The sequence below is a fragment of the Cebus imitator genome, unplaced genomic scaffold (assembly GCF_001604975.1).
Source record: "Cebus imitator isolate Cc_AM_T3 unplaced genomic scaffold, Cebus_imitator-1.0 Scaffold552, whole genome shotgun sequence".
NCBI lineage: Eukaryota > Metazoa > Chordata > Mammalia > Primates > Cebidae > Cebus > Cebus imitator.
Genome location: NW_016107867.1, coordinates 914,762 through 925,489, shown reverse-complemented (window position 1 = coordinate 925,489; position 10,728 = coordinate 914,762). Strand labels below are relative to the sequence as shown.

Sequence of the window (10,728 nt, the reverse complement as noted above, 5' to 3'; positions counted from 1 at the left end):
ATTTTGAATTTTTAGTAGAGACAGGGTTTCACCATGTTGGCCAGGCTGGTCTCAAACTCCTGACCTCAGGTGATCTGCCCGCCTTGGCCTCCCAAAGTACTGGGATTACAGGCAGGAGTCACTGTGCCTGGCTGTGAGTTCACTTTTGGATGGAGGAGTCCAAGGTTTCCAGCAGGCCTCCTGCAGAAGGATTGCAGGAGTTAGGGGGTTCTGAGCTGGGGCAGTCGTTGGCTTAAGAAATAGTAATTAGAATAAACGTGGAAATCATGAGAAATTACTGGAGCCTTAGAGATTAATACCCTTTTTCCCCTCTAAGATCTCTTTAGGCAAATCACCAGAAATGCTTATATGTGAGTTGTTTTCTGGTTACAACCTGGCTTCTCTACCTCACCTAGATGGTTCTGTAACCCCTAGCCACTAATACCAATGGAAAGTCTATTAAAGGGAGGAGTCCTGGAAGCTGAAGCTTTATTAGTTTTACAATATCTGCCCTGGCCCTTGAGAACTTGTTGGATGAGAGAAGGCAGTTGAGGGAAGAATCCTTAGCAGCCCCACCAATTGATGGAGGGGTCCAGAAGTGTCCTCTAAGGGAGAGGGAGAGGAAGTGGCCAGGGAGGTAGGAAGAGCCTGGGAAAGACTGGAATCACAGAAGGAATGCTGTTTAGAGGATTATCATCACTAGCAATAAACGGCAAAGTTCCGCTAATTTTTCCTTCTCAGTGTCTCCCCCCCATCTCCACTGCCACCTCCTGGCCAACAGCTCTCATTACACCCAGGTGACTGCTGGCATCCTCCCTGTCTCCAGCCGTACAAACATCCCGTGCATCTTGTTACATCACCCTTTGTAAAGTGGAGCATGGGCCATGCCCAGCCCTTGCTCAGCAACTTTCAATAGCTCCCTGTCACTTCCAAACGAATGTCCCATACCTAGCCTGGCATGCTGAGCCTTTAGCCACTTGGATCCAGGAGATCTAACAGTGTCTCAACCTGCTCCCTCATAAAGAGGACCAGCTGGGGCCAGGTGTGGTGGCTCATGCCTGTAGTCCCAACACTTTGGGAGGCTGAGACAGGAGGGTTGTTTGAGGCCAAGTGTTCAACATAGTGAGACCTCCTACTTTCTCTACAAAAAAAAATAAAAATAGCCAGGCCTGGTGGTGTGCACCTGTAGTCTCAGCTACTTGGAAGGCTGAGGTGTGAGAATCACCTGAGCCCAGGAGGTTGAGGCTGCAGTGAGCTATGATCGAACCACTACAAGCCAGCCTGGGCCACAAGCTGATTCACTGTCTCCCCCAACCTGAGCCAGCAAACTTGTGGAGGTTTGTCATTTTCCTAGAGTGCCTGTCTTCGTGCCCAAATTTTCAGTCAGGTTCAAGTGATACTTCTCTAGGAAGCCTTCCCTGATACCTCCCTGGGTATCCAACCTGACCCTTGGAGAGTTACTTGACCATCCTTCCCTTGAGACACCATAACACTGCCAGGACTTTTACCAAGCTCACAGCTTATCTTGCAATGAGACTAAGTTCTTGAGAGTGGGGACTGTGACATCTTCCCTCCTGTGTCTCCCACTGCACCCAGCACAGGGCCAGATAGGAAATGGGCATACAAAATGCTGGTTAGGAGAACACAATCGCTGACATGCTTGTGTATGAACAAGAGGTCACAAGTTTAACTGCCTTTAGGTGTCAGATACGACAAATGTTTAGTTGTTAAGTTGCCCAGTGCAAGATAATTGGGAACGGCACATTGGAGATGTCATTCTCTTGCCTGAAGTATTTTTTTTCTCTCTTTTTTTTTTTTTGAGACAAGAGTTTTAGTCTTGTTGCCCAGACTGGAGTGCAATGGCATGATCTCAGCTCACCTCAACCTCCGCCTCCTGGGTTCAAGTAGCTGGCATTACAGGCGTGCACCACCATGCCCAGCTAATTTTGCATTTTTAGTAGATCTGGGTTTCTCCATGTTGGCCAGGCTGGTCTCAAACTCTCGATCTCAGGTGATCTGCCCGCCTTGGCCTCCCAAAGTGGTGGGATTACAGGCATGAGCCACCGCACCAGCTGCTTGAAGTATTAATAATACCCAGAATATTAAAACACTATGTAAAGTGGCTGGGGGTGGTGGTTCACACCTGTAGTCCCAGCACTTTGGGAGGCTGAGGCAGGCAGATCACCTGAGGTCAGGAGTTTGAGTGTGGTAGTGCACATCTGCAATCCCAGCTACTTGGGAGGCTGAGCCATGAGAGTTGCTTGAGCCCAGGAGGCAGAGGCTGCAGGGAGCCAAGACTGTGCCATTGCACTGTGGCCTGGGTGACAGAGTGAGATTCCATCTCAATAAATTAATACATAAGTAAACAAACACTATGCAAAGCACATCAGAAGGCTAAACTTGACCTTAAGATCATATGAGTGTGAGACACTGAACTATATAGTTCAGTGAACTATAGTGAAATACACTCTGCATTTAGGTGGTTCTTTAGAGCTTTCTCTCTTTTCTTCATTTAATTTACTGTAGAGAGGAGGTCTCACTATGTTGCCCAGACTGGTCTGGGGCTCCTGGCCTCAACTGATCCTCCTATTGCCTCAGCCTCCTAAAGTGCTGGAATTACAGGTGTGAGCCACTACACCTGGCCCTTTAGATCTTTCAGTCCAATTTCACATCGGCAATTCTATCCTCACTTTACAGAGGAAACTGAAGCTCAGAAAGGTGAAGTTAATTGCTCAAGGTCACACAGCAAGGAGTTAATGGCACAAGGCTAGGTCCAACCCATTCAGACTCTGGCCTGGGCTCCCCTCTTCTGGGGGTGATGGGAGAAGGGTCTAGAAAAGACGGGCATCATCCACTTTTTTTCCAACCCAAACTTTACCTTAAAATGGGACCAACAATTCCTTCTTCACAGGAAAGGGCTAAATTGAGTAGAGGAAGGGGAGCTTCATCAGAGCTTCCTAACCTGGCCTCTTAGGGTGGGCTTCAGGTAAAATTCTTGTGCATTCTTGTGGCTTAGACTGCTTGGCTAGGAATCTTGACTTCAGGATCTGTCACTGTGTTTAACGCCTGAGCCTCAATTCGTTTGTAAAATGGAGCATTGTTAGGATTAAAAGAGATCATCAATGCACAATGTAGCATCAGTAGAAGGTAGCTGCTATTTATTGTTCTATTCTGGAGTAAAAGTATCAGATTCTCAAAGGGGGGTTCTTAACCTAGAAAGTTTACGAACAGATGGCAAGTGTGTTTGAAAGCTATCAGGAGACCATCCTGGTGTAAAACGAAGCAGCACTACAGAAGTGGGCCGCCATGGGAATCTGAAGGCCCAGATTCCACTGCTAACTTGCTTCATCTCACTGGGTGATCTGTAAATAAAACAAGAGGTGGCTGTGGTCGGAGCTCGGAGCCGCAATGCAGCCCCAGGTGGCTCTAGGGAGAGACGGTAAGGGCGCTCCGAGGAGGGGCGCGCGCGTAGCCTCCGGCCGACTACACGTCCCAGCCTGCCTTGCGCGCCGGGCGGCGCCCTACGAGGCACGCGAGCCTCCCCACCTCCAACCCTCCAGTTACTGTCTCTCGCGAGAGGACGGGCCGCGCCGGCGGTAGCGATAGCGAGCAGTGGTGGTTGTGGTGGTGGTGGCGGCCGAGACGGCGGCGGCCATTTTGGTGAGGCCTCGGGAGCGGCGGCGGCGGTTCGCGGGCAGTAGCGTGTCTCCCCTTTTTCCCACCCACCGTCCGCATCTGTGTGCTGCGAGAAGAAGCAGTGGAGGCAAGGCGGTGGCAGTAGCCGCAGTCCCCACGGGAGTTTAAAGGCCTCGAAGGCGGTGACCAAGAGGGGGCCCTCCCCCCTCCTCGGCGGGGGGGGGGTGGTGCGCACGCCCCCGAGGACGCAGGTAAGGAGAGGGAGACAAGATGGCGGACGCTCTACAGTTCCCCCTCCCCTGACGGCTGACTGCGCGCGCATCTTTCCGCCACCGCCTCCCCTCCCACCTTCCCGGGGTGCTGCGCGCGCACCCTCAGCCGGGGCCCCGGGGCCGGTGCGCGAGGCTGTCGGCGCGCGCCCATAGAGACAGACTGAGGGGGTCAGGCCGGCCGGCGTTGGTCCCCGGCGCGTCTCCTCGTCCCTCCCGCCCTTCTGCGCACGCGTGCCTCAGCGAGCGAGCGAGCCCTGAGAGGACGGACCCAGGTGCGCTCCTGCCCGCCCACCAACCCAGTCACCCCTCAGGGGCGCGCGGGAAGAGCAAGGGGGGCGTGGGACGGGTAGTCGGGGCGCGCGCCCACCACATCCAGCCAGGGGACCGGGACCTGGCTGCACGAACCCTCCCTTTTCTCAGCTTTTCTTGGTCTGGTGACGGGGGGCGCGCTCCCTGACGGGCTCAGATGAGGGGCTTCCTAGCCCTGCGACCCTTGTGTGCGTGGGCTCGGGTTCTGGCGGGAGCCCCCGGGCCGTGCGCGCAGCCGGCTCACTCCGCCTCCAGCCGCGCACGCGCCGGCCCCTCCCCCGCCCGGCGCGCACGTTGGGTGGGGTGGGAGTCGGGGGGCGGGGCTATCTCAGGGCTAGTGGCAACTTGGGCAGAGGTCAGGGGTCACGCGGGGTCAGTCCGCTGAGAGGGCAGGGGAGATGGTCACGAAGCCTGAAGTCAAGAGTTCGGGCTTGTTGGCTTTTGGTGAGCTCGAGTCCTGGGAACGTGTGGAGGCGGAGGTAGTGAATCAAAGGCGGCACCCTGGTTTAGGGATTTCCTTAAACACTGGGGAAGCACTTCCGGGCCTTGTGCAGGTTCACCCTGCCTGTTTTTCCGGTACGTGGTTCTTGGCAGTGCGGCCTCCCTCACTTTTGACTGCTCCTGAGGCTCTCTTTGCTGTGATTCTTGTGTTTGGGGAAGTGTCTGATGGCGCAGGTATGGGATTTACAGCGCCCTGCCCTGAATCCTGGGCGGATTTTCCTGTGACCGGCATGTTTGTTGACTCTTCTCGGGAGGTCCAGTCTCATTACTGCGTTCAGCCCTCATTGGAAAGGCACACAGGCAGGTAGCACATTTCTGAAGTTCTGGATGTGACAGGTTTTTTTTTTTTTTTTTTTTTTTTTTTCTCCATTGGTTGGAGTCTTTACATTTAAGATTTTTTAACTTTCTTGTTTCACTTCTTTCCTGCTACTCCCCTGGGAAGGATTTTATGTCCATACAGAATTCACAAAACATGATTTGTCTTCATGAAACATTTATTTGAAATATGAGCTTTTCTTACTACTGTACATTTTCTCTTTCAAGTTTTTGAACTGATTGGGGTATATGTAAATGACTCAAAAAAATGGAGTAAATAATACGCTTTGATGGATGTTGGCAAACGTGAAAGAGTTTCTCACTGTCCTCTCCTGTTTCAGGCGTGATTCCCTTCAGTACGGCGGCACCGTGGAAGTGCAGACTTTCACAGGGGGTGTGGTCTCAGCTCACACAGGTGAGGGATCTGCTACCATTTCGTGTACTGATGCTAATGGGAGAAATATTTGCGTTAATGAGAGCAATTATAGGTCAGTTATTGTGGATTTTCACTCTAGAGAACCATGAGAATGGATGCGTATGGTTTTTCTGTGGAGGGTTTTATTGTAGTAGTGAACAACAGATATGAGACTGTGGGTTGAGGAAAACGTGGTCACCCTGGCTCTACCAGGATGAGTAGGAGGTTTTCCATGGTTTTGGCATCATACTATCTGAACTGAAGACCTACCACTTTCTTACTCTGTGACCTGCAAATCGTAAGGTCTTCTTAAATTATGAAACAGATTGTATTAAAATGTAAGCTCCATTTAGGTCGGGGATCTTTCTTCCATGGCTTTATCCTTGGTGTGAAGAAGGAAGTTAATTGTTATGGTGTGAAAAGCACCTGATTTTTAAGGTAGATGTGACGATTATAGAATATATCAAGAAAGTAAAGTATGTCATACATAGTAAATGCTAAAGAATACAACCTGTAATTACTGTGTTTCTCTTTATTCAGTGCTATTTCTGTTTTTTAAAAATAATTTTTTATCTTCTTTGACCACATTTCCATCTTATTTACCCACTTTAGGTGCTCCAGAGGCTGGTGGACCTGAGCGGAGGCTGGGACGCCCTGGTGGGCCCCGGGCCCTGGAAGGCGGGTCCCGGTGGCCGGTGGCCCAGAATGAGGCCAGTTCCCAGCATGCCCTGCAGCCGGACGCCAGCCCCTCGGCCAGCAGCAGTGGTGATAACGACCCAGTCATTCTTCAGGCATCCAAGGAGGAGCCTGGGAGTGGGACCATGCAGAGCAGCCCCTCCCCTGCTCACCCTCAGCTCCCAGTCCTACAGACACAGGTTTGAAAATGGGGAGGGTTCCTTCTCTGCTTCTGCTTTGTGGATTGTTGGGTCTGAGGCAGAAGAAATGTGACAAGGGAATATTTGTGGAGATTTTTTGAGAATCTTTGATGCTCAGATGGGCTGGGCTGTAGTATGTTAGGTCTGTTGGATACTCACATTCTATTTAACGTTAGTGTGATGTTATTTCCAAGAGTGCAAAAGCTCCTCATTACCTGAAAAGGGTTGAATTAGGCTAGGTTGGAAATGGAGGTTGGGGCAACATTGCTTCTAAGACTGTACACTTTGAGAATAGTTTAACTTCTATCAGAACTGAAACCAAGATAAAGCTAAGGATGGTGTGTAGTGTTTATTCCTTTCTCATACCAAGGAACTGTGTGGAGTAGGAAAAAAAGCATAGCTTTGAAATTGCACACATCTAGATTTGCGTACAGTTAGCTTTTTTTTTATTTTGTTTTTTAACTTTTTTATAAAAAAGATTTCTTTATTATGTCAACCTCACATGCAGGCCATGCTAATCTTCTCCTTACGTTCCCAGGTTTAGTATATGTGTTGCCGAAGTGAGCAGTATAGTAAGCTTTTGATGTTTATAAATTTGGCATTTATTTTTTTTTTTGTTCACCTTCAACTGTCTTGATTGAGTTAATTTGATATTTATAATTTTCCTGAGAAATGAGAAATTTGGGATATACAGCCTTCTGTCATTTAGCTGAGGTAGGAATTTGAGTGGCACAATATAAGGCTTATGTCCTGGAGTGAATTTGTGAATTCCCTGAGGATCCACATTTCAGTAGGACTTTGTTTTCCTTTTCTTTTCTTTTGAGATGGAGGCTAGCGCTGTTGCCCAGGCTGTAGTGCAGTGGTGCGATCTTGGCTCACTGCAATCTCAGCTTCCTGGGTTCAAGCAATTCTTCTGCCTCAGCCTCCTGAGTAGCTGGAACTACAGGCATGCACCACCATGCCCAGCTGATTTTTTTGTATTTTTAGTAGAGACAGGGTTTCACCATGTTGGCCAGGATGGTCTTGATCTCCTGACCTTGGGATCTGCCTGCCTCAACGTCCCGAAGTGCTGGGATTACAGGCATGAGCCACTGCACCCGGCCTTCTTTTCTTTTCTTAACTTTTTTTTTTTTTTTTTTAAGATGGGGTTCCACCATGATGGCCAGGCTGGTCTTGAATTCCTGACCTCAGGTGAGCCACCGTGCCCAGCCAACTTTTTTTTTCTTCTTATTGAGTCAGAGTCTCTCTCTGTTACCCAGTCTGGAGTGCAATGGCGTGGTCTCGGCTCACTGCAACCTCCGCCTCCCAGTTCAAGCAATTCTCCTGTCTCAGCTTCCTGAGTGGCTGGGATTGCAGGTGTCCCCCACCATGCCCAGCTAATTTTTTGAATTTTTAGTAGAGATGGGGTTTCACCACGTAGGCCAGGCTGGTCTTGAACTCCTGACCTCATGATCCACCCGCCTCAGCCCCCTGAAGTGCTGGTGTTATAGGTGTGATCCACTGCACCCAGCCCTGTTTTCCATTTCTTAATGCTTTTGCAGTACGTTGTAAAGTGATGTGTTGGGTGTTCGAGAACAGTAGCCATCCCCCCAGCCTCTGCCTGTCCAGTGAAGAGGTTAAGGTGGCTTGGAATTTATTGGTGTCTTTTGAATTTAATGGTAGCTCACATTTATTACGTAGGTGAATTTGCTATACTTGCTGTGAAATGGGAAAATAGGGACTTGTTTATGTGAAATCACTGAGGCTCTGAAAGGATCAGAATTTGAAATCATATGCTATAGATAGATAGGTTTGTATTTTGTTTGAGATCGAGTTTTCTCTTGTCACCCAAGCCGGAGTGCAATGGCACGATCTCAGCTCACTGCAACCTCCGCTTCCTGGGTTCAAGTGATTCTCTTGCCTCAGCCTCCTGAGGAGCTGGGATTACAGGCGCCCACCACCATGGCCGGCCAGTTTTTTGTATTTTTAGTAGAGACAGTGTTTCACCATGTTGGCCAGGCTGGTCTCGAACTATTGATCTCAGGTGATCCACCCACCTTAGCCTCCCAAAGTGCTGGGATTATAGGCGTGAGCCACCGTGCTCAGCCCCTCCTCCCCACCATGAAGTCTCACTCTGTCATCCAAGCTGGAGTGCAGTGACGCAGTCTTGGTGCACTGCAACCTCCACCTCTGAGGTTCAAGCGATTCTCATGACTTAGCCTCCTGAGTAGCTGGGATTACAGGAACCCACCACCATGTATTTTTTTATTTTTGTATTATTAGAGATGGGGTTTCACCATGTTGGCCAGGCTGGTCTCGAAATCAGGTGATACACCCACCTCGGCCTCCCAAAGTGCTGGGATCATAGGCGTGAGCCAGTGCACCTGGTCCATTTGTCTATCTATTTGTCTATATATGTTCTTAAGTTTGGAAACTGTGTAAATGTCAGAACATAATTTTTGCATGTCAAACATATATAAATTTGGCTCTGGGAATCCCGTATCAAAACTTTATCCCAAACGTTTGTGTTTATGAAACTAAGAATTACACCTTACTCTCCAGAATTTTTTCTTGTGAAGATTGATTGGAATAATGTACCAAAAATATTTAGCACAGTGCTAAGCATTCATTTTCTCCATCATTTTCTTCTTTTCTAGATGGTGTCGGACGGCATGACAGGCAGCAATCCTGTGTCCCCTGCCTCATCCAGTTCCCCAGCCTCTAGTGGGGCAGGCGGCATCTCCCCCCAGCACATAGCTCAAGATTCTTCTCTGGATGGACCTCCAGGCCCCCCAGATGGTGCAACAGTGCCCCTGGAGGGGTTCACCTTACCCCAGGCTGCTGACCTGGCTAACAGGGGCCCAAAGTGGGAGAAAAGCCATGCTGAAATCGCAGAACAGGCCAAGCATGTATGTATTAGAAAGGCTCATGAGGATTCTTGGACATCATCTTACTTAACTCCCACGTCCTCTGGGTATTTTATGTTTCTTTTCTTTTTTGTCTGGATTTAGAGTGTAGGTTCTACCTTAACCTGTATGATCTTGAGCAAACTGCTTGTATACTGAGCCTTTTTTTTTCCTGTAAATAAAACAGGAATGATACAATAGTTTATAGGCTATTATGAGGTTTAAATTGTAGGAGCAAGGCTGGGTGTGGTGGCTCGCACCTGTAATCCCAGCACTTTGGGAGGCTGAGACAGGCAGATCTCTTGAGCCTGGAGGGTTCAAGACCAACCTGGGCAACATAGTGAAACCCCGTCTCAATAAAAAGTACAAAAAATTAGCAGGGCATAGTAGTACATGCCTGTAGTAGTCCCAGCCACCCAGGGGGCTGAGTTGGGAGGATCACCTAAGCCCATGAGGTCATGGCTGCAGTGAGCCGTGATTATTATGCTACTGCACTCCAGCCTGGGCAATAGAGTGAGATCCTGTCTCCAAAAGAAAAAAATGAGAAAAGAGACACAAAGACATCACTTTGTAAACCGTGATGCTCTTAAGATTTACTGGTTTCTACTGGTTTTTTTATTTTTTTATTTTTTCTCTGGGACAGAGTCTCACACTGCTGCCTGGGCTGGAGTGCAATGGTGTGATCAGCTCACTGCAACCTCTGCCTCCAGGTTCAAGCGATTCTCCTGCCTCAGCCTCCTGAGTAGCTGGGATTACAGGCACCTACTACCACGCCTGGCTAATTTTTTGTGTTTTTAGTAGAGATGCGGTTTCACTATGTTGGCCAGGCTGGTCTCAAACTCCTGACCTCGTGATCCACCCACCTCAGCCTCCCAAAGTGCTGGGATTATAGGGATGAGCCACAGCACCTAGCGGTTTTCTACTTATTTCTATCCTGCAGTCTGTGTTATGTTTATCCAGTGGTAAGTGTGGTCTCTGGGCCAGCAGCATCAGCATCACCTGGAAACTTGTTAGAAATGTAAATTCTCTGCCAGGCTGGTGGCTCATGCCACCAGCATTTTGGGAGGCCTAGAAGGGTGGATCACCTGAGGTCAGCAGTTGTTAGGTCTGGCCAATATGGCAAAACCCTGTCTCTCTTAAAAGTATAAAAAGTAGCTGGGTGTGGTGGCACGCGCCTGTATTCCTAGCTTCTCAGGTGGCTGAGGCAGGAGAATTGCTTGAACCTGGGAGGTAGAGGTTGTAGTAAGCTGAGATCATGCCACCGCACTCCAGCCTGGGTGACAGAGTAAGACTCTTGTCTCAACAAAAACCAAAGAAATGCAAATTCTTAGTACCCTTCACCTACCCATTTGAAACTGGGGGTAGAGCCCAGCAATCTGGTTTTTTGTTTGTTTGTATGTTTGTTTGTTTTTTGAGACGGAGTTTTGCTCTTTATTTTTTTTATTTTTTTATTTTATTTTTTTTTTTGAGACGGAGTTTCGCTCTTGTTGCCCAGGCTGGAGTGCAATGGCGCGATCTCAGCTCACCGCAACCTCCGCCTC

The 10,728-nt window shown here is 49.1% G+C and overlaps 1 protein-coding gene across 4 annotated transcripts in view; it reads left to right on the top strand.

The window, feature by feature from the left end:
• The first annotated feature begins 3,728 nt into the window (after window positions 1–3,728).
• LOC108293878 (Snf2 related CREBBP activator protein) overlaps window positions 3,729–10,728 on the top strand; it is a 44,555-nt gene continuing 37,555 nt past the window's right edge. For 2 of the 4 annotated variants that reach the window (XM_037733847.1, XM_017515484.2), the window contains exons 1-4: window positions 3,999–4,159; window positions 5,354–5,427; window positions 6,040–6,302; window positions 8,939–9,190. In XM_037733847.1, the coding sequence (XP_037589775.1) occupies window positions 6,249–6,302; window positions 8,939–9,190 (306 nt within the window). In that variant the 5' untranslated portion in view covers window positions 3,999–4,159; window positions 5,354–5,427; window positions 6,040–6,248. Of the gene's footprint in view, window positions 3,867–3,998; window positions 4,160–4,543; window positions 4,641–5,353; window positions 5,428–6,039; window positions 6,303–8,938; window positions 9,191–10,728 lie in introns of those variants that run through there. The other 2 variants (XM_017515483.2, XM_037733846.1) reach the window with 2 other exon arrangements.